Source organism: Maylandia zebra, linkage group LG12 (genome assembly GCF_041146795.1).
Source record: "Maylandia zebra isolate NMK-2024a linkage group LG12, Mzebra_GT3a, whole genome shotgun sequence".
Taxonomy (NCBI): Eukaryota; Metazoa; Chordata; class Actinopteri; order Cichliformes; family Cichlidae; genus Maylandia; species Maylandia zebra.
This window is the reverse complement of record NC_135178.1, coordinates 28,315,471-28,335,563: the sequence shown is the minus strand read 5'-3', so window position 1 is coordinate 28,335,563 and position 20,093 is coordinate 28,315,471. Positions and strand designations below refer to the sequence as shown.

The window sequence follows — 20,093 nt, the reverse complement described above, 5'->3', positions numbered from 1 at the left end:
TGAGGTAATATCCTAGAGTAACATATCTGACTACTAATCATGCATTGATTTTGCCATTTAACTAAACTTGGTTCAAATTATTAAAATTAGAGAGAAAGTTTAACGCAAAAAAAAAAAAAAAAAAAGAAAAGGAGGTGAACAAGTTAGGTATGATCACTATTTATGAAACACTATTTATGCATTTTTGTATTGAATTTATTCAATAATTCATTTTTTTAATGTATTATTTTCTTTTACCTTTATTTTGGTGATATTTAGTTTTACACATTTTGCAAAAATAATCGGTGTAAAAAGCTGCAGTTTCAGCCTTTTCAGTAAACTATGTGGATTCTTTCAGTTTAGGTAAATTTTTTGTTCTCAATGTTTATTTAATCGGGTTTCTGTGTCTGGTTTCTGTCACTTAAAAAAAAAAAAAAAAAAATTAATAGTGATGCAAATAAAAACAGTCATTATTATTACCGACTGTGTCGACACTGGTAACGTGCACCAGTGGAGAGCTTATTCACAAAGTAGGAGTATGGCGGAGGAGTTGGGGACATGGTAGTAAGTAACAAAATGCTGTGCGAACAAGGGCAAACAGAAAGATAAGGAGAAGAAAGAAGAGGAGACGAGGAAGACTTGAAAAAGAGGCTGCGGTATTGTTTGCGGTCTACAGGCTTGCGCGAGAACAGCAGAGGGGCTGGGTTCTCTGGCCTTCACTGACCTGTGACTTTAGTCTTTACACAAAAGGAAAGAAAGCTCACACAGTCGCAATCAGCTTAATACAACTTTCTTACGCCTTTGCCTATAGCAAAGGCATCCTTATCCACTCTTTTACCTTTTAGTGCAAATTCCTCACACTTTAAATATGCTGATCACTTCCAAAAATCACAGACTGGGATCTTAGATGTTTTCCCTTTGTTCTGGGCAGTGTTTATTTTAGGCACATTTAATCAAAGCATGAAAACAACACACAGCGACTCGTAATTTGCTTGAGAGGTAATTCGTCAGTGCAAGCAGCTGGCCCAGTTTTTAGTTACATTCACATAAATCTTGGATTTCTATTAGTTTTTTAAGCTTCCTCTCTTCCTCAATTTTATACAAAAAAAGGTGGCTGTTGAAATCAGTCAATTTTAGTGTTGTAGCTACAGAAGGGAAAAAATAGAAATATGCACTCTATTTTTTTTTTAGATAAGAATAAAGGTCTTTACTCTTTTTTTGCTCATCTGGATTCCACTTTAAACCAGCTGTGTACCATCCTCTTCACTCAAACAGAAAACAACCAGTAAAGCACTTTCAGACTAAATCCCCACACAGGATATGACTTTAGGGACCCAGACTGAGAGGATCAGACCCTCAATATACCCTCCTCAGGGCAAGTTATGAGCTAGAGACCACGATGACTCTGGTGAAGGAAATTGGCATTAGAACAAGCGTAAAAAAAAAAAAAGAAAAAAGAAAAAGAAAAAAAAGAGGACACAAAGATGAAGGGCGAGAAAATAATAGGCTGGTGGGGGAAGCACTGCCAGGAAGGGAAGAACTGGTTAAAACGCAGGCAAATGACGAGTAGTTCCGGTGAACGCTTGTTCAATTTGTTCTTTGAGCCTGAGCTGTGCTACTTGTGTCTTGTCAGTGGAACAGTCTTGACACGTTGCAGGAAATTTATATTGTTCTATACAAGCTGTTTCCCACTAATAATAGGGGAAAGGACTGTACGAGCCTTTGAGGGAGGGGAAACAAATTCTCCGAGCGGTGAGAAACTGCTCTCCAAAAAACAAACTAATAAATTGTGTGGGAGAAACACTGGAGGTTATCAATCATTCTCCAGCATTCAGCTTTCTGGCAGGTTCTTGGCTGATAGTGCTCTGACCTCAAAGGAAGGCCTTGGTGCCATACTGTACAGGACTGTACAGCAGGAGTCAGGCACGTATACCTAAGAGCCACTTGAACTTATCTGATCAACCCAACAAATACTCCCGTCCATTTTCCCGAGAGACACTTAATAGAGATTAATGGGCATTACCATGGCACGTCAAACTTCTAAACATGCAAAAAAAACAGATTACTGGGTCAGATATGTGAAATATCCTGAATTCATTGTAAATTAGTCAGCCATCATTTTCATTCCAACATAATTTCCTATGTAAAGAGTGATGAAAAGTTCTGCTGCCCAATTTCATTTTGAACAATTTTGGACCATTTTACTGTCCCTTTGACTATTTGAAGAAGAAAGTTTGCGATTTCACCAGAACTGCCAAACTTGTACAGAGTAAACATCAAGTCCTGTGTCAATCTGAATTGACTTTGATGGCAATGATCCCACCACCAAGTAGGACTTTCAGGGAAAATAAACAGGTTGAGCATATGAAAGCAGATGCGCTGAGAGCTGAAAAGGAGGCAACATTGAAGTGCATAGAGCCCACATTGAAATCAGGTATGGTTTTTGTTTTTTTAATGGGAAAAGATGTGGAAGTTCTTGATCTCACCCAGTATATGATTCATTTTAATGTAACTCAAAATGCTGGAAAGCAGCAGTAGAGTTTATGTGCTTCCACTTTCTAAAAGGAGTCTCTTGTTCACTGGTTCATCTTTTTACTTCAACAGTTAAATCAGTACAATTCTGTTCAACTTCAGCTGTGTTGTAATATGTATTTTCTTTTTTATTTAAAGACCAAAGATTGTAATACTGACACTAAAAAGTGCAGCTTTGCGATCATCAAAGTAGGGCATCCTTGTATATATGAAATACACAAAACCCACATAGAAGCGCCACAGCAGTTTAGTCATTTATACAAGGACGGAGATAAAAGTTGTACATGCCCAGATTGTAAACAAACAAGAGTCAGTAGGAATAATATACATTCCCAAGAGCCACATGGTGCCATTTTTAAATGTAGGGAAGATAGCTCATCATCATCGTCGTCGTTTATTTATATAGCACTTTAAAAACACACCTGGTAGACCAAAGTGCTGTACAATACAAATATAAATATAGTAATAAAATAGCAAAAACCAGACATAGCAATAAAATTAATGAAAATGTCAGTTACCCACAGAGTTAAAAGCCAGGGAATAAAAATAGGTTTTTAATCTGGACTTAAAAACTGGCACTGATGTAGCTTGTCTAATATGGAGAGGAGGTTATTCCAAAGCATCGGAGCTGCAACAGAGAATGGTCAGTCTCCTCTAAGTTTCAGCCTTGACTTAGGGACTGAAAGCAACAGCTTCTCAGCTGACCGAAGCGAACGAATGGGGACATGGGCCTCAACAAATCAGACAAATAAACAGGTGCCAGACCATTTATAGATTTAAAAACCAATAAAAGGACTAGTTGCAAGCGTGACAAAGTGCCCTGCCCAACCCCTATTAAAAGAGAATTGCAATAATCTAAACGTGAAGTAATAAAGGCATGAATAACACTTTCCAAGTCACGCTTGGAAAGAAAGGGCTTAACCTTTGATAAACGTCTGAGGTGATAGAATGCTGATTTTACCACCCCGTTTACATGACCATCAAAGGTAAGTGCAGAATCAATTTTTACTCCGAGATTTGTGATTGAACTCTTTAAATGGAAGTCAAAGCGGCAAGATCAACATCTGGAGCGTCAGAAACACGATTTGGGACAAATAAGATCGCTTCCGTCTTATGATCATTAAAATGTAAAACGTTTTTTGCCACCATGCTTTAACATCACTAAGGCAGTCAAGCAGAGGTCGACTTGGGAGACTATCTGAATGACTAAAAGGTAAATAAAGCTGGCAGTCATCTGCATGTAGATGGAATGACACTATGTTTTTGAAATATTGCGCCAAGAGGCAAAAGATACAGTGCAAACAATAATGAACCAAGAATAGATCCCTGTGGCACACCCCAAAGCAGAGGGGCCACAGGGGATGAAGCCGACCCCAACTTAACACAAAAGGTCCTGTTTGAGAGATAAGATTTTAACCACAACAGTGCTGAACCAGAAATTCCCACACAGTGCTGTAAGCGGGAGATCAGCAAATCGTGATCCACTGTGTCGAATGCAGCAGTCATGTCCAAGAAGACCAGCACTGCATATTTACCATGGTCTGTCGCTATCAGAACATCATTCATAACTTTTACGAGGGCTGTCTCCGTACTGTGAAATGGCTTAAAGCCGGACTGAAAGATTTCCGACAATTGAGAGTCATTCAAATAGTCCATCAACTGAGTATAAACAATCCTTTCCAGGATCTTACTAAGAAAGGGAAGTGTGAAAGGGAATGTGTCTAAAATTTTACATGACTGAACTGTCAAAGCCTGGTTTCTTAAGTAAAGGATGTATGACTGCATGCTTAAGCTCCTTAGGTACTTGACCAGACAGAAAACTAGTATTAATAATGTTCGGAATGTGTGGTCTGATGGTAGGAAATACCTTTTTGAGAAAACTGGGAGGAACGTCATTTGGAGAGCCACATGGGATTAGCTGACTAATCCTCTATATTTCCTGTTTTCTTCATCGCTTTAGATGTTATAGATCTTATTGGGTGTGGGTATGCGTGAGTTTGACAGTTTTGTTAAACTCTGCAGCTAATTGCTGCTCATTGTACAGTCGGAATTGTATGTTAAGGGAACACTTAGCAGAGCATGTGAACAAACTGAAAGTTTAGCTGAAAAGAGGTCAGATCAGAGTGATACTGTTACAGTATTTCCTTAGAGTCCCTTGTCCCTTATTATTTCTCACTTCACTTCTCCTGGCTAAACTTTTATAGTAAAGGGAGAAAAATACACACAAAATTAAACAAAAGTTGAGCCAAAACTCTGATAAAGACAGCTGACCTGCTGAAGGCTGGCAGCTGGAGCAAAAAGCCAAAAAGCTTGGGGGTTTCCTTCAGCTTGAGGTGGGGGTCAGCAGTGGCAGGAAACATGGTATTTTTTATTCTTAACTGCCAAAGGAACAGACTTGAGGTTTGAGTTGCAGTTAAGTGCAGTTACTGAGTTTTCATGTGCGCCCACTGTTAAATCCTGCTGTCTCAGTGAGTACAAGAAGAAATATCCTGAATGACCAACTGTAACCTGCAATTTGCTAAGATACTGCATCGGTGACTTCAAGAAATTTAACAGCCCAGGATTCTAACAAAACAGATTGGCTGTTTGGGAGAACAAAGCAGAGCTGGACTCCGGTCAGCCGATCAGCCTGACGCCTGCCAGACCACCGGCTCCGAGACCTGAATGAGAAGCAGGTGGGAGGTCTGGGCATCCGGGGAAGGTGAGGAGACAGGCTGACTTTCAATTAAAGAGGGCTGACAGAAAAAAGTTATTAGCAACTGAGGCACAATATGCTTTTTTACCAGGCTGCAAAGAGTGGGTCTTTTTCTCACTTAATCATTTCAAATACAAAAAGTGCTAAAGTTCAAAAATAATTTCTGATGTAACTTCTCAGTCTGAGGCAACATCTTTACATTAAAATCAATTAATTATATAAAAACAGAAAATGACATTATCAACCAACTAGTTCCAATTTTCTCTGAATTGAGACAAAAAGCACAGAAATAAGGAATACTCAAGTTGTCTCATAGATATAAAAAAGGAAATAAGACAAGGAAAGACGAGGAAAATCCTCCTAAATCATCTGAAGCAAGACGTTATCAGCTGAACACACTGCTGTGAAGTGTGTGTGATGAGCGGTACTACAATGTCCTTCCCCTGTGGACAGCAGGAAGCTGAGAAGCGTGCAGGCAGGCAGGCAGACACTTGGGTCAGGTCCAAGAGGAAGTATGTGGGACATGTTGAAACTGGATGAAATGTGCTTCATCTAAATTATATACAACAAACTTTCCTCAGTCCACCCCTTCTACTGTTTCCTTTCTTGGTTTGTCCCTCCCTTTACTTTGAAACTGGTGATTTCATCAGAAACGCAAAAACTTAAAGCCGTTCATCAGCGCAATCACAGGGAGAAGTGCACGAGTGCTTTCTCACATGAACGCAAAGAGGTGTGACATGCTAAGCTGCCATTATAGACAGATAAGCTATATAATACTGTTTTGTTCCATTCTATGATTATAAGCCACTTTCTAATGGCGTACACATATATCTGCTAATTGGATTAACAGTGTCTTTAGTAAGTGGCATTTGGGCTTTGTGGTAGTATTTGAATAAAGATGATTACATGTGGTGTATACACCAGAAAACAGACATCTTAGGATTGAAATTATGTGTCTGTGGGTGTAAAATCAAACCCACCCTCCTCTTCAGGCGATCCCTCTCCTTCAGAGTCAGTGTGTCAGCCTTGGCAATGACTGGGACTATATTGACTTTGCTGTGGATGGCCTTCATAAACTCCACATCCAGTGGTTTTAGACTGGGAAAGAAGGAAAAACAAAGAGGGAAATTAGGACACAGTGAAAAACTGTTTTGAAATGACAAAAATGATAAAATTGGACAAGGAATAACTGCCTTTCACAGCATATGACAGTACTGAGAAACAAAGCAGAACTGAAATGTGTAAAAGGAACTCAAGTTAATCAAAAACGCTAATGCTAAAGATGTCATAAACAGCAAGAGTTGGTGTAGTTTTGAAATACCCAAATTAAGGAAGTTCTGTTTTAGAACCACCAAACATGATTAAAAGTAGTGTGTTAAGTACAAGTCAGCTCGTTTCTGGTGTCTTTAGTGTTGTGTCTGTGCTTACTTACCCATGTCCAAACGGAGAAATGAAGTAGAAGCAGCAATGCACTCTGTTGTCCACTATGTGTCTTCGATTCAGCCCACTCTCATCATGGAGGTATCGTTCAAATTGATTGTCGATATACTGGATGATGGTCTTAAAACTGAAATCAAATACAGAACATCCCATCCCCCCAAAAAACATTTATCTGCACCAGTAAGGAATTTGTTAGTTTTAATACACAACTTATTTTCACTCCAAGTTAGATTTTCTCATACACAAAGAGCAGGTTAGAGCTGTAAAACACCTGTCATTAGGTTAGAAGGGTCAAAGTGAAGAAATAGTTTCTCAGAATAAGGCCAGGACATACTTCCACTGAATTGAACACACAGGATGATATAGATCTTCAGAAACCTGCTTTAACTCCCACAAAAACCCTTTAGAGTGTAGTTTTACATGTCAGGCAATAGATCACTGATATTATAAATCCTCCCGGTTTATGACTGAATGAATAGGTCATTTCCAGTTGAAGGGGTTTATGTCCCTGTAAGAGCTGGAAATTCAATGGAATCAACTTAAAATGAAAGGTTTTGTTGCTGTAATTGGCACACCATCTCAACCTCCCTAACAACAGCAGTGTTACTTTTTTAAAAAAAAAGGAAAGCAGCCATTTTCACACCATCTGTTTCTGACTCATAAGATAAAAAATGTAGCTGATGGGTGCAGTTTTATATCTTCTAGCCAAACAGTCAAATATGAAAATCAACTTGTAGAATGAACATCATTCCTATTTCTATCAGTGTTAAACAAAGCAACCAAACATACATAACGTTAATGTTTAATCATACTATTCCATCAGTTTTAACTTTTACCTCTTTACCTTCTCTCAGTTCAGTAGTCTAAACTAGCGGTCCCCAACCCCCGGACCGGCACCGGTCCATGAGTCGTTTGGTACCGGGATGTGAGAGTTGTGAAAGTTATGGTTTTCAGGGTTTTGATTGTTTTTTATCGTTATTTTTTATCATTTTTTTTAAATCATTTTTATCGTTAACTCTGTTTCCCTGGGTCTTTTCCCATGTGTTATGAATAAATCTTCCTTTTTTTTGGTACCAGTACTGGTTTTATTTTGTTGTATTTATCCGCGACACCTTAAAGGCCGGTCCGTGAAAATACTGTCGGACATGAACCAGTCCGTGGCGCAAAAAAGGTAGGGGACGGCTGGTCTAAACTGTTGTCTGAAATTTACTCTTCGTCTTTAATTTCTAAATAGCGCTTAAAATTTGGTTTCATTTACCTACCATTTAATATTCATAATCTAAATGCTAAAAAAGTGGCACACAAATCTTGTAGAAAGAAATGAAAGGTAAGTGAAGATACGTTTCCTTTTATTAAGTGTGGAGTTGTTATGAAGAGGACCCACGAATGTAGAAATACAGCTATGCCAGCACAATTAACAGGAAACGTATCCTGGACAGAGAGCCCACGTTGAGAGTAGGACGCCCCACAAGTAAGCACACATACCGACACATTACAGACGCATACACACATAATAGGAGACACGGAGAATGCAGGGGGAGGAGAGGTAAGAAATAAGGAGCCTGAGACAAAACTTGGAAAAAAAGGTGCATCGGGGACAGGTGGGGAGGATAGGAGATCACGCTGCACACGTCTCAAGTTGTTCTAACTCCCCCACAACAACAAAAACAACATAACAAAAACACACCAGTCCTGGCTGTTGATGGCATCGCCGTATCCAGGAGTGTCAACTACAGTGAGACGAAGCTTCACTCCCCTTTCTTCGATCTCCACTGTTGATGCCTCAATCTGCACTGTCCGCTCAATCTTCTCTGTTAAAACAAATCAGAAAATTACACCAGATTTGGCCCAAACCGCCGGTTTTGCCATATAAGAGTGATATGTGTTTTCTGAACTGTGAGGGCCTGGATAATTGTTTTCAAGCTAGAGCCCAAGTCCTAATCTAAGTCAAGTCATAAGTAGGGCAGGGTCACATTTTGAGACTGCAGCATTCTCAGCATTCCACTTGAAATAACACTTTGCTGGAGACATTGCAGTAGGCCTTTTTTAATATTAAAGTGTGTGTGTGTGTGTGTGTACATACCTGCAGCACCAGGGATGTAACGTTCAGGGTAGAGATCAGTGAGAAACAGGCTGTTTATCAATGTGGATTTGCCCAAACCAGACTCCCCTGAAAAATAGAGACTAAACTATAAATCTGTACTTTCAAGAGAAAACATATGGAGTACTTCAAACCTTTTCTGGTATGCCCACTTTGAAACTTGAGCACTCGACCACTCACCTACAACCATGAGGGTAAATTCAAACCCTTTTTTCACTGATTTCCGGTGCACTTGGTTAGGCAGGTTAGCAAACCCTACATAACCTGCAGCATCTGGAAACTGTAGCACAAGAAAAACAAATAGGATCAGAAACTACAAAAAATAAGCTGCAAACTAGTCAGAAGTATATGTGATGTTTTGCATTTAGGTGATAGCATAGTATAACTATGTTACATGACATTTTTCTGCTTATTTCTTTCATCTGATAAATCCTCTAAACTCCTGCCTCATCATTTTATGAAGTCTAGGTGTACAGTTGAAGTGTATAAGAGAGAGATTGATGATGATACATATCACTGAGAAACTTTAAACACACAATAAAGCCAAGCCATGAAACAGTTGCATTTAAACAGGATATCCTCTGTGGATGCTTGTGAAGGCGTGTGTGTTAGAGATTACAAGTACCATGGCCCTTAATCACCAGATCCTTATTAGAAAACCACCCACCAAAAATCTGCATAGTTTAATCTAAACTGTGATGTGAGGAAATTTCTGACATTTACTCACCTTTCCTTTCTCTCCAGACTGAGACATCGCTACGGTTTATGTGATGTCTGTCAAGCCTGTAGGAGAGGGAAAAAAGAGTGGTAAATGACATGTCCTGCTGCGACCCATTGTAATGATTCAGATAACTTTTATGCATCATAAATATCTATTCAGTTGAACAATACATATATGTACACACACACACACACAACTTTTCACTCTGTAAAAGTTGTATCCAGCAAATTAATAATAACATTTTGTGTAGCCTATAAGCTCAACGAGGCCTTTGTTTTTCCTTATGTTTTAAAATTTTATTGCTGTTGTGACTTACACGGTTACAGCCTTATGGTTAAATCAGTTGTTCAAGTTTAAGCCTGAAAAAACACTGATATCTGTTAAACCACCATAAAATAAGTGACATATTTATACTGGATTTATGCTGCACAGCTGAAAAAAAACACCCATTTGACTTGAGTCTGCTTCAATTTTCTTATGAAAAACAAAATGTAAAAAAACAAACAAACAATTAAATCAACCAAATCATGAATGTAATCATTTAGTTTAAAATACTGATATAAATTTAAAAACATTATTTTGTGGAAAGCAACTGAAACAACTTTTTGAATAGAATAATTAATTGATGTTTTCAAGGTTTTAGAGCTGTGCTGTCACATTGATTTGTGGGATCCTAATAACCTCAGAGAGCTACAAAGAAAGGTGGCAAAAAAACCTGTAGCAACAGCAAAAACTTTGATATTTGACTATTTCTTTTTATACAATTAGAAAAATGCTACATTTATACCTTATATCTTTGCAAAAAGACCAAAACATGTAGTCCAAGTTCAGATGCCGATGGCCACACCATTGTTAACACTATCACTCTCACTGCAGACGTTATCAAATCTGCACAAGTAACTTCCCAGACTCTCATTAAGCTGTTACAGTATTGCCTGCTCATTGCTCCTGGCTCTCCCTATGACCCTGAGCAGACGACAGAGCAACAGCCTCATTTGATAAATTCGCTACATAATGAATGAGCAGGAAGAACAGGCTCCATTTTATCACCAACACACTGGGAGTTGACAGGTGGAGTGTGATAAGCATTAGAAAGAGGCAGGCTCCTGTGTGTTGCCAAACGGAGATGCACTCTGGTTATGTAATCTTTGCCGGTGGAAAGACATGGCATGGGAACCTGATTTGACCGTGGCATTTGACAAACACATTTGTGGTCACCTGGGGAACCATTTCACGCTGTTAAATGTATTAGATGGTAGTTGGGAGTGGTCTGTATCTAGATCAAAGTGGGCAGCGATCTGTCCTGCTGACAGGGTGGTTTCACCAAGCACACAAGGAGAACAATGGCTGTTTATCCCTTTCGTTCCTGAAGCCTTTCCTATATAGGGCAGCTGGGCTTACAGAGAAGGGGAAACACGTGCCTGAACCCTGAAGACATTTTAAGACCAACCGCATGCAGGACAGTAAGGGGGGAGACTCAACCCATTTAGAATGGAGCAGTGCTGAATTAAGGTAAAGGGGCAATCCAAGTGATCAGAGACCATATGAGGCCTTGTCCTTAAATTCATCAACTTTAAAGCAATCTCCGTGGAAACCTTGAGTCCCTGGATTCATGTGGATGTTAACTGGATGAGTGCCATCTACATAAACATTGTCGCCAACCAAGCACTCAACAATAGCACTCCCTGATGACAACAGCCTCCTCCCTGCTGTCATACCACTGCTCTGAAATTGCTTGAATTACACTATAAAGAACCAGAAACCTGAATCCAGCCTCCAGTTCCCAGATACCAATCCAACCCATCTATGCAGCCTAGTTTCTGTTAGTTTAATTTCTGAGCCATAAAGAAAGGTAATTCTGTTAAAGCACAGAATGAGATGATAAACCAAAGACTTATGCTGCCGCTGACCCTCCAACATCTTTACACAGACTTTGTGGGTCTCAATTAGGACACTAATAAAAACATGACTAATGACTCAAGGCACCAACATTAAAAGACACCATGTGTACTCACACAATGGTGAGATGAATACACCCTCTAATATAATGGCATCACGTAATGCTTTGGAATGAGAAAGGATGACTGGAACAAGCTAAAGATTCAAAGATTCCAACCTACACTTTTGAGTTCCCAAGGATCTACTCTTTCAGACACAGAGGGCAAACCAAAATCTCCCATTGGCCAAGCCCTGGTGGATCAGAGCTACTCTGGCTGCACCGGATGAATAAATACAAAATTAAATAAGTGGTTATAATAATCAAATCCATGACAGAATTTTGCTCAAGTCACCACTAAATACAGAGTGAAGAATTTGGAAACAGAAAACCACCTGCTTCTTGTTATTTTTGCAAGTACTGTTAAAAATTAAAAATGTTTCAGAAATTTGAATACATTAGGAGGACAGGAAAATTTAATAGACAGCCAATCAGCAGCCATACATCCTGAAAGAGTAGCAATATATTCAAGAATTCAGAAACGTTACCCTCATAGTGGCGCAAAGCATCAAAGTCAGTGAATGCAGCTTTCTGACCAAGACTGGTAGTGTTAGAATATCAGCGCCCTTTTTTTCCCCTAAGGAGGCTACTGAGAGCTAACCACTTTTACTAAGGTTTTAGTCTCGGAAACTGCATGACAGGCCAGCCAGCACATTGTGGAAACATAAATATTGCTGGCACAGTGCTGCCATGTTTGGAGTATGTACACATCACCCACAGTTTGAGGAAGGTTGAGCAAATCCCAATAGACACTACACACACTAAACACCGGGTGGGTGACACCATGGTTACACTCTATGGTCACAACTCATGACCTACAAAATCATTTGTTTCAGGCCTAAAAACACAACAAAGGCAGTTAATAATGTGTTTTTACAGTTAATGAGTATCTGAGTTAAAGCAGCAGCCCACACAAGTGCATTCAGTTGTGTTGCACACATACACACACTCTAAGTGTTATTCTTCTTCAGGCTCTGTGGGAACCAGCATTAGACCAGCAGCAGATTAATTAAACTGGTCCAATATCTCAGTTGTAATCTCTCAAAGACAACACTACAGGACAGACAGGCAGGAGGCACACTTCAATAATACGCTCTTAATAATGGCCATTTAATCGGCCAGGCTGCTGAGCTGCTTACATACACATACACACTGGCATCAGTGGGCCAGACATGGGGGAGATTAAACAGTTAGGGCCAAAAGGGAAAAATGCCACCTTAGAAAGCCAAAGTTGTTGGCATGTAATGCACTTACAGTTGATTTATTGGCTGGAGTGAAGCCACGAAGGACCAGCAATGCTAGAAGAACTATTCACCTTCCCTGACAGGCAGTGTCAAAGGTCTGCAGACTCGCTCTTCTTGGATTAAGGCCTCTCTGAACTTATTGAAAAAGATGAAACAATGATTTAACAATGTGGAGACTTTATGAAGTCAGTGGCATAAGTACAAAAATGGTAAATTACTGGCAACTGATCAAAGCAACAGGAACCTCGGAGCAGCTGAGCATAATAAAGTGATGTTTGGCAAAAGACCTCCACACGTAGACAATACAACACACAGAGAAGGGGGCTTGACTGTAATTAAGCAGCCCTTGGGGGTCTGAAGGTAGGAATGGTGGGCCAAAGTGGTGTAATAAAGACATGACACAGGCTTTTAAGCTGTGGTTTTGGAAACACTTAAAAATATGAGCCCACAGAGAGGAAAAAAAGCCACAATTGGCGGAATAAGAAAGCCTTTCGACCACAGGCAAACCACCAGGACTGTTCATAACACACACAGAGTTTAAAGCTTAGGATGATTTATGACAATGAGGACAACATAGGAAATTACTGAAAACAAGTGGGAGCCATTCAGTAACAAAATATTATCTTTATAATACTCACCGCTGCTGTACACTGGTGCACAGTTAAAGGTGCAGGTAATATAACCTGTTCATTTCCATGCTCATTTCCTCCCATTAAACCTCCATAATAATATTTGTAGAAAGCCTTTTATCAAATCACAACACAAATTCCACACTGACTGATTGTAAAGTGCATTCATTTTTAAAATTTATTTCAAAAACATCACACTGCAAAACTACTTTCTCCAGCATTAGAAAGCACTAATCTTCTCTATAGTTGTCTTACAATATACTCAGCCAATATTAGCCAATCAAAGATCTGTCTCTATACATCATATGCATAAAAACATCATGTAGAAAAAGATGTTTGGGTTCATTTAGAACTGTTGTAATTTTTCATCTGCAGCGGAGTATAATTACAGCCACAGGCCTTGGGGGCCAGTGTCCTGCAGGTTTTAGAGCTCACCCTGGGTCAACACACCTGAATCAAATGATTGGTTCATTACCAGGCCTGAACTGGAGGTAATTTAGCGATTTAAATCAGCTGTGTTAAATCAAGGACACATCTAAAACCTGCAGGACACCGGCCCTCGAGGCCTGGAGTTCGACACCTGTGGTATGAAAGATGGATGCAACTCCTGTAATGCCACCAACATAAAGTCACGAAGTCCTGTTAGGAAGCTTTGATGTTTTGAAACTGGAAGTTAATTGGCTAATAGCTTGAAAATTGCAAGGCTAATCCTCCTTTCTGACACTTAAAATCATCAAAATTAAAATTCTCTCTGTGTTTACTTAGGCCCATTTCCCCATAGACTACTGCAGGACGGATGTTTATCGGAAGTCTTTTTGACAGCCAACTACAATCAAGGGAAACTAACAGGCCTGCTGACATTTAGAAATGCTGCAGGTTTAAGGCTTAATTTTTCACACTCAAAAGGTTTGCATCTATTTCATACAACTGGTGGTGTAAAGTCATGCTGTGTATTCAAGGCAAGTTTCTAACTAGCTGTACATATAAAACAAACTGAAGAAACAACGTTTATTCTGGGTTTCAGCAACACAAAATAAAGAATCTCTTAATAAATGCAAGAATAAAACAAAAACCTCATCCAGATAAGCCTAAGCTTATGGATAACATGGGTAAATTAAACATATGCCCTCAATATTTGAAACTTGAGGCATTCTTAATAATTTTTTTAAAAGTCAGGGATGGGGGACTCCACACCTCAAGTGCCGGTGTCCTGCAGGTTTTAGATATCACCCTGAGTCAACACACCTCAATCAAATGATTAGTTAATTACCAGAAAATAAGGAAAGGTATAGGTTACTTTAAAAACTTATAAACAAAATGTTTGTATTAATGTGGCAATCCACATTGATATAATTTGCTTATAATTTGTTTTGGTAACAAGACAACATTACTGGGTCAACTTATTATCTTCAAAAATGTGTCTGTTTAACTTTACATCAGTGTGTTTGGCAGTGTAGAAACTGCTAAAACTGTATTCTCCTGTTTTTTTTTTTTGTTCTGTTTTACTATTCAAATGGATCTTTTTTTAGGACATTTCAAAAAGACATTATTGCAAAAAAATTCACATTATGTAAAAACAAAAATCACATTTTGACACAAGTCCAGCTTAATTGAAAAGTATCCTATATTTCACATCAGCAGTACCCACAGTCCATTTGGCTCTGCTGGTGTGAATGAAGCTTTGCCTTTCCATTCACACCACAGCACAAAATGATCGGAAACATCCCTGTGTAGTTTCAAACAAACGTGATCCCTGTTGGACTGTGTTAGTGAGATAAAGTCGGAGGAAGGGGAAAGGTCAGAGAAAGGTGAAGGTGCTTGATTTGAGCCATGGGGCGTCTTTCATTACGGGAAGATGTTGTTCTTTTAATATCAAATTGATCTCTGTTCAGCTGGCCATAAAACCTACTTGTTTTCTGTAGTAAGGGGCAGCTGCCGCCTTGAGATTACAGCTTGCAGAGTCTGCCATAGTGCTCACCACTTAACAAGAAAGGAAGTGAAATATGCATGTTTTCACCCAGTCCAAAACACAACAAAGATGGATGACAATTCTTCAATAGTGGCCCTCAGCCACATCTTAGACAGACACATAATGAGAATGTGTTATCGTTTCCCTCTGTTATTGTTAAAGATGTCTGGAGGCAAAATTTACTTTTGTGGAAATGTGCTTTATAACCAAAGGTCATGGAATAATCGCATGTTAGAAAGCAAGTGCAGAGGTCAGGAAGGGTACACAAGAGGAATCTGGAGCAAAGTTCTTTAATGGTTCTGATTTATGAATTGATTAAGCCTGGTGAAGTGTAGCAAGCTTCCCAGTAGTTGGGCCATGGGGCAATAAATGAGTTCAAAGCAGTGAGTAGCGCAGCTGTTTTTCAAAACATGAAGAAGGGGAAGTGTTTATTTGGACAGTTGTGTCAAATAATGAAGGAGAATTTAATATAATGCTTTAGTCACTGGCCAGGGGGAGTCTGAAACGTGTGTGAAGGCCTCAGTGTCTGTAACAGTCAGATGTCCACCACACCCAGTCTGTCAGACACTCACAGAGTTTTCCAAATATCTGCTACTGGGACAATGACTTTGCAATTTGCCTGTACCCAGCTTAAGTAAACACAGTAGTTCCTTAAATAATTTCCTCTTTAAAAACTTGCTCGATAAACCAACGTTGGGTCTACAAAAGCGATGAAACTGTGTTACATGTCAAACTTTAGCATTCAACAGTTGCTACCGCGGCTGGTGTCATATTGCCAGCTAGTCTTCAAACTGATTGTCCGGTTTGTCTCCCTTAGGGTTCCATCGACTAGTCGCTACACTGTTTAAAGTTAAAAATCTATATATCATAATAACCGCAAACAACCGAGCAGTACCTTACCTGTCCGTACCTTTGAATGCTATTAATCCACCGGAGCGTTTCGTCTCTCTCTGCTGTCCCAGCCCAGGAAGGGAGACCCGGAAACCGCTTCCCTGAGTCCGCCCTCGTCCCAGTGTCTTTTCGTTACCCACGGCTACCGTACAGCGCCACTGACGCCATTTCGGCTCAATTGCTAGAAAGGCGTAAGTAGGAATGTATCATTAGGCAGAACCAATATGGTTACTTCAGCGGAACAGTTTCTTTGGTACTTTACCTTGTAACGGTTTTTCTTTCTGCCGTGGAAACCGTTAAATATACAACTCTGCGATAGAAGTTGTGACTATCTTATTAAAAATGTTATAATGTTTCCCAAGAATCCGCCGAATTATGTAATCTTATGTTAACGATGAGAGAATCGCTTAATTTATCTCAAAGTGGGTAAATTCTGTTAAACAAAAAAAAGCTAAACAAAGTTACAGGCTAACAAAATAAGTAGAACTCAAAAAATAAAATTCAATACGAGAAAAGAAATATCTCAATAAAGTAAAAAAACAAACAAAACGAATTTGAAATAAAAGTAAATTAAATACAATAAAGCAAAAATAAGAATCTATTCAAATACATAATTTTTTTAGCATTTAAATTTGGAATTAAATTGACATTTTTAATTTTTAATTTTACTTTATTATACAATAAAGTAAAACAGGAAAATAGATGTAAATATGACTTAGAAAATGTAGGGGAAAAAGCACAGCAAATATTAAATGGCATTAAAAATCATTAAAATGAAGTGCACAGTGCAGTGCAAAAAACTGACATTAAAAGATAAAGAAGTATGTTTTTTGCTATGTTTGTGATGGTTTTTGCATAAGAAAGTAGGCTATTGTCTATATCAGGGATGTCACACTCATTTTACATCGTGGGCCACATAATTCGATTCTAAGTGAAAGAACAAGAACTTTTCTTTCAGTTAATTGTTTATCTATTACTTAATTACTTTGGGCTTGTATGAATGGCTATGAGGGAGTTCTTTATCAGGAAGAAAAGCTATAAAACTTGTGAAAATAAAATGAAAAATAAAAATCCTAAATTGACGTCACTCTTCATATTTTCAGAAGTCATCCAGTGGGTCCCTGGGCCTACCTACAGTGTTGTAACACATTTACTAATGATTTTGATTTGTATTCATTTGGCCTTTTAAAAAAAATAAAGTACTTCTCTACTTGTTGTATTTGTTATTTAAAATCCCTCAGCCAAGACAATTCTTTCACTGAGAGTTATATTTTGGTAGTACCACCTTAAGCAGATTAAAAGTTCTCCCAAGTTCAAATCAAGCCTGCTACACTGAACATATCCTGGAGTAAAATTCCACTTTGTGCTGGTAGGACTGTATGAATCCTGTGAGGTTTTTAGAATTTGAAATCTGCCTGCTTGATAGGAAAAGTCAACTCATTGCAGTCATTGGGCGCAAACCCTCCAGTCCAAACACTAAACGTATAAAATTAGCTGTAGATAGTTTATGAACTTAAAATAATCTATTTAAAAGTGCAAGTTGACTGCAAACGATTGACTGAAGATGAAGGTGAAATTAAGAAAAAGCAACAGCAATAAAGAAAAGCATTAAAAAAAACTCTTGTTGTACTTGTACTTCAAAGATAAGTGGACATATTTAAAAGTCAGATTTGTACTTCTTTTCTGACTAATGGGTTAGACAAATATAATATTCCTATGAGAATAGGTGTGAAATGATAATTATACCCAACAGACAAGTTGCATTATCCTCCATGTCTGAAGAATCAATAGCAAGTGCCGTGATACATCACACCACTGCACTTCAGCTGTTCCACAACGTTAACGCGCACACAGAGGTCTGCCATAAAATCTCTTCACCCCTCTCCCGCCCCCTCTATTCATTGTAAATAACTGTTCAAACGCACAATGCGCTCTGGACCGCTTTATTCAGTCGGTCAACTTCCCTGCGCTTTCATTGGTCCCTTGAGGATGCGGACGCAGCGGATTGGAGGAAAGTTTCTCTCCGAGTCCACACACCCCACCTCACAGATATTCGTGGTCCGGTGCGACTGTGATTCCAGTTGTTTTCACATCCCCTCGCTAACAAAGAGACTGGGAGCTGCTGCCTTACATCTCTGCGTAAACGTAACGAGTGATGCGAGACTAACGACTCACCCTCCTGTATCGAGTTGAGAAGGAAGAAGACAAAAGCAAAAACAGCACTTTGCTTTCAAGGAGAAAAACAAGCGGAGAGTTTAAGCACCTTCACGCGGACCTGACTGAACATAACAAGAGAGAAAATGGTGTCGGCCGGACTGGAGATTTTGGGACTTTCCATGTGCGTAATTGGCTCGCTCCTGGTGATGGTTGCGTGCGGGTTACCTATGTGGAAGGTGACGGCTTTCATCGAAGCCAACATCGTGGTGGCTCAAACGCTCTGGGACGGCTTGTGGATGTCGTGTGTGGTGCAGAGCACGGGGCAGATGCAGTGCAAGGTGCACGACTCCGTCCTCGCTCTCTCCCACGACCTGCAGGCGGCCAGAGCGCTCACCATCATCTCCTCCGTGATGGGAGTGTTGGGTCTCATGGTTGTGATTGCGGGGGCACAGTGCACCAACTGTATCCGCACTGAGTACATCAAAGCTCGGGTGGTGAACGCCGGTGGGGTGATCTACATCCTCAGTGGCCTGTTTGTACTCGTGCCCCTTTGCTGGATGGCAAACAACATTATATCGGACTTTTACAACCCGCAGGTGCCTGCATCCAAGAAGAGGGAGATCGGCGCTGCGCTCTACATCGGCTGGGCGGCCACAGCGCTGCTGCTGATCGGAGGAGCGCTGCTGTGCTGCTCCTGTCCTTCCAGCGGGAACTCGGGATATTCAGTAAAATACGCACAGACCAAAAGAGCCGCCACGCAGAACGGGGACTATGACAAGAGGAATTATGTGTAGCTATGTGGCTCCCAGGAGGTGACGCCTAATAGTGAACGTGCCGCTTTTGAAAAAAACTGTTTTTTACGGACTTTATCTTTGCACCAGCAGTTTGTTTGTTTTTTTCATAAGTTTGAACTTTGAAAATCAGTGGAACCACCTCTATTGTTTTTACACTGGCCCTTCAATACGCTCGGACCACGTCCTTTATGTGTCTGTCTACAGGAGATTAAACAAAGACTATCAACTACAGGAGGTAGCTCACGACGTATATAAAAAAAAGAGTATCTTTCTTAGGTACCAGCTTTGTAAATTCTCGAAATTATTAGTATTTTGAATTGTTTACTGCTGTAACTACATGTTGTTGTTGTTTTTTCTTTTATTGAGGAACTCTAGCCACCGAAAAATATAGGCTGTTCTTTTGCCTTGATGTGCATTGTCAGCACAACCTTGTACAGTAACTGAGAATGTTTGCACTCCCACGCGTTCAAAGACCAGTTTCCTTTAGGGGGACAATTGACAACAATGTCAAAGTAAAATGTTGTGTCAAAGCCCTCATAAATCTCAGATAAGCTTTTGTTTTGCTCAGAAGTTAATAGGAGTGGGGTGGCTTTGAGGCTTGCTCTTATTTTGGACCTGTAGATTCTGGAGATTTGGCCTATATGTGACATGAAAATGTGCAACAGATACAGTGTAGGCTACAGTCTCGAGAACCTGCAACTTTTCCCTTCATTGCAGGAAGTCTTTTGTTTTTTCACAATTTCCAGAAATAAACTTTGTTTTCTGTTATTGATGTTTGATGTAATGATTCCATATTCATGTATCTGAAGATGCAATACTGTTTCATTTTATTAAGATTAAACTGAATATATTGTATATAATCCTCATTTGAAGTGTTTTTTTGGTGCTAAAGTCTGAGTTATGATGGTCTGCAGGGGCAGGAGTGCCCTCCATAGCTGTGTGTAA

The 20,093-nt window shown here is 39.6% G+C and overlaps 2 protein-coding genes across 2 annotated transcripts in view; one reads left to right on the top strand and one right to left on the bottom strand.

The window, feature by feature from the left end:
* zgc:63587 (septin-2) overlaps positions 1-16,606 on the bottom strand; it is a 29,033-nt gene extending 12,427 nt beyond the window's left edge. Inside the window, exons 1-9 of the mRNA XM_024804537.2 lie at positions 16,460-16,606; positions 16,207-16,378; positions 12,719-12,843; positions 9,475-9,530; positions 8,928-9,027; positions 8,730-8,816; positions 8,334-8,457; positions 6,639-6,773; positions 6,187-6,304 (exon numbers count right to left, since the gene is read on the bottom strand). Of these exons, the coding sequence (XP_024660305.1) occupies positions 6,187-6,304; positions 6,639-6,773; positions 8,334-8,457; positions 8,730-8,816; positions 8,928-9,027; positions 9,475-9,501 (591 nt within the window). The 5' untranslated portion in view covers positions 9,502-9,530; positions 12,719-12,843; positions 16,207-16,378; positions 16,460-16,606. The remainder of the gene's footprint in view (positions 1-6,186; positions 6,305-6,638; positions 6,774-8,333; positions 8,458-8,729; positions 8,817-8,927; positions 9,028-9,474; positions 9,531-12,718; positions 12,844-16,206; positions 16,379-16,459) is intronic.
* A 1,633-nt stretch (positions 16,607-18,239) lies between these two features.
* On the top strand, positions 18,240-20,008 carry cldn5a (claudin 5a). Its single transcript, XM_004547038.5, has one exon. It carries the CDS (start codon positions 18,498-18,500, stop codon positions 19,146-19,148), a length of 651 nt encoding a protein of 216 aa, XP_004547095.1. The 5' UTR covers positions 18,240-18,497; the 3' UTR covers positions 19,149-20,008.
* The last annotated feature ends 85 nt before the right edge of the window (positions 20,009-20,093 follow it).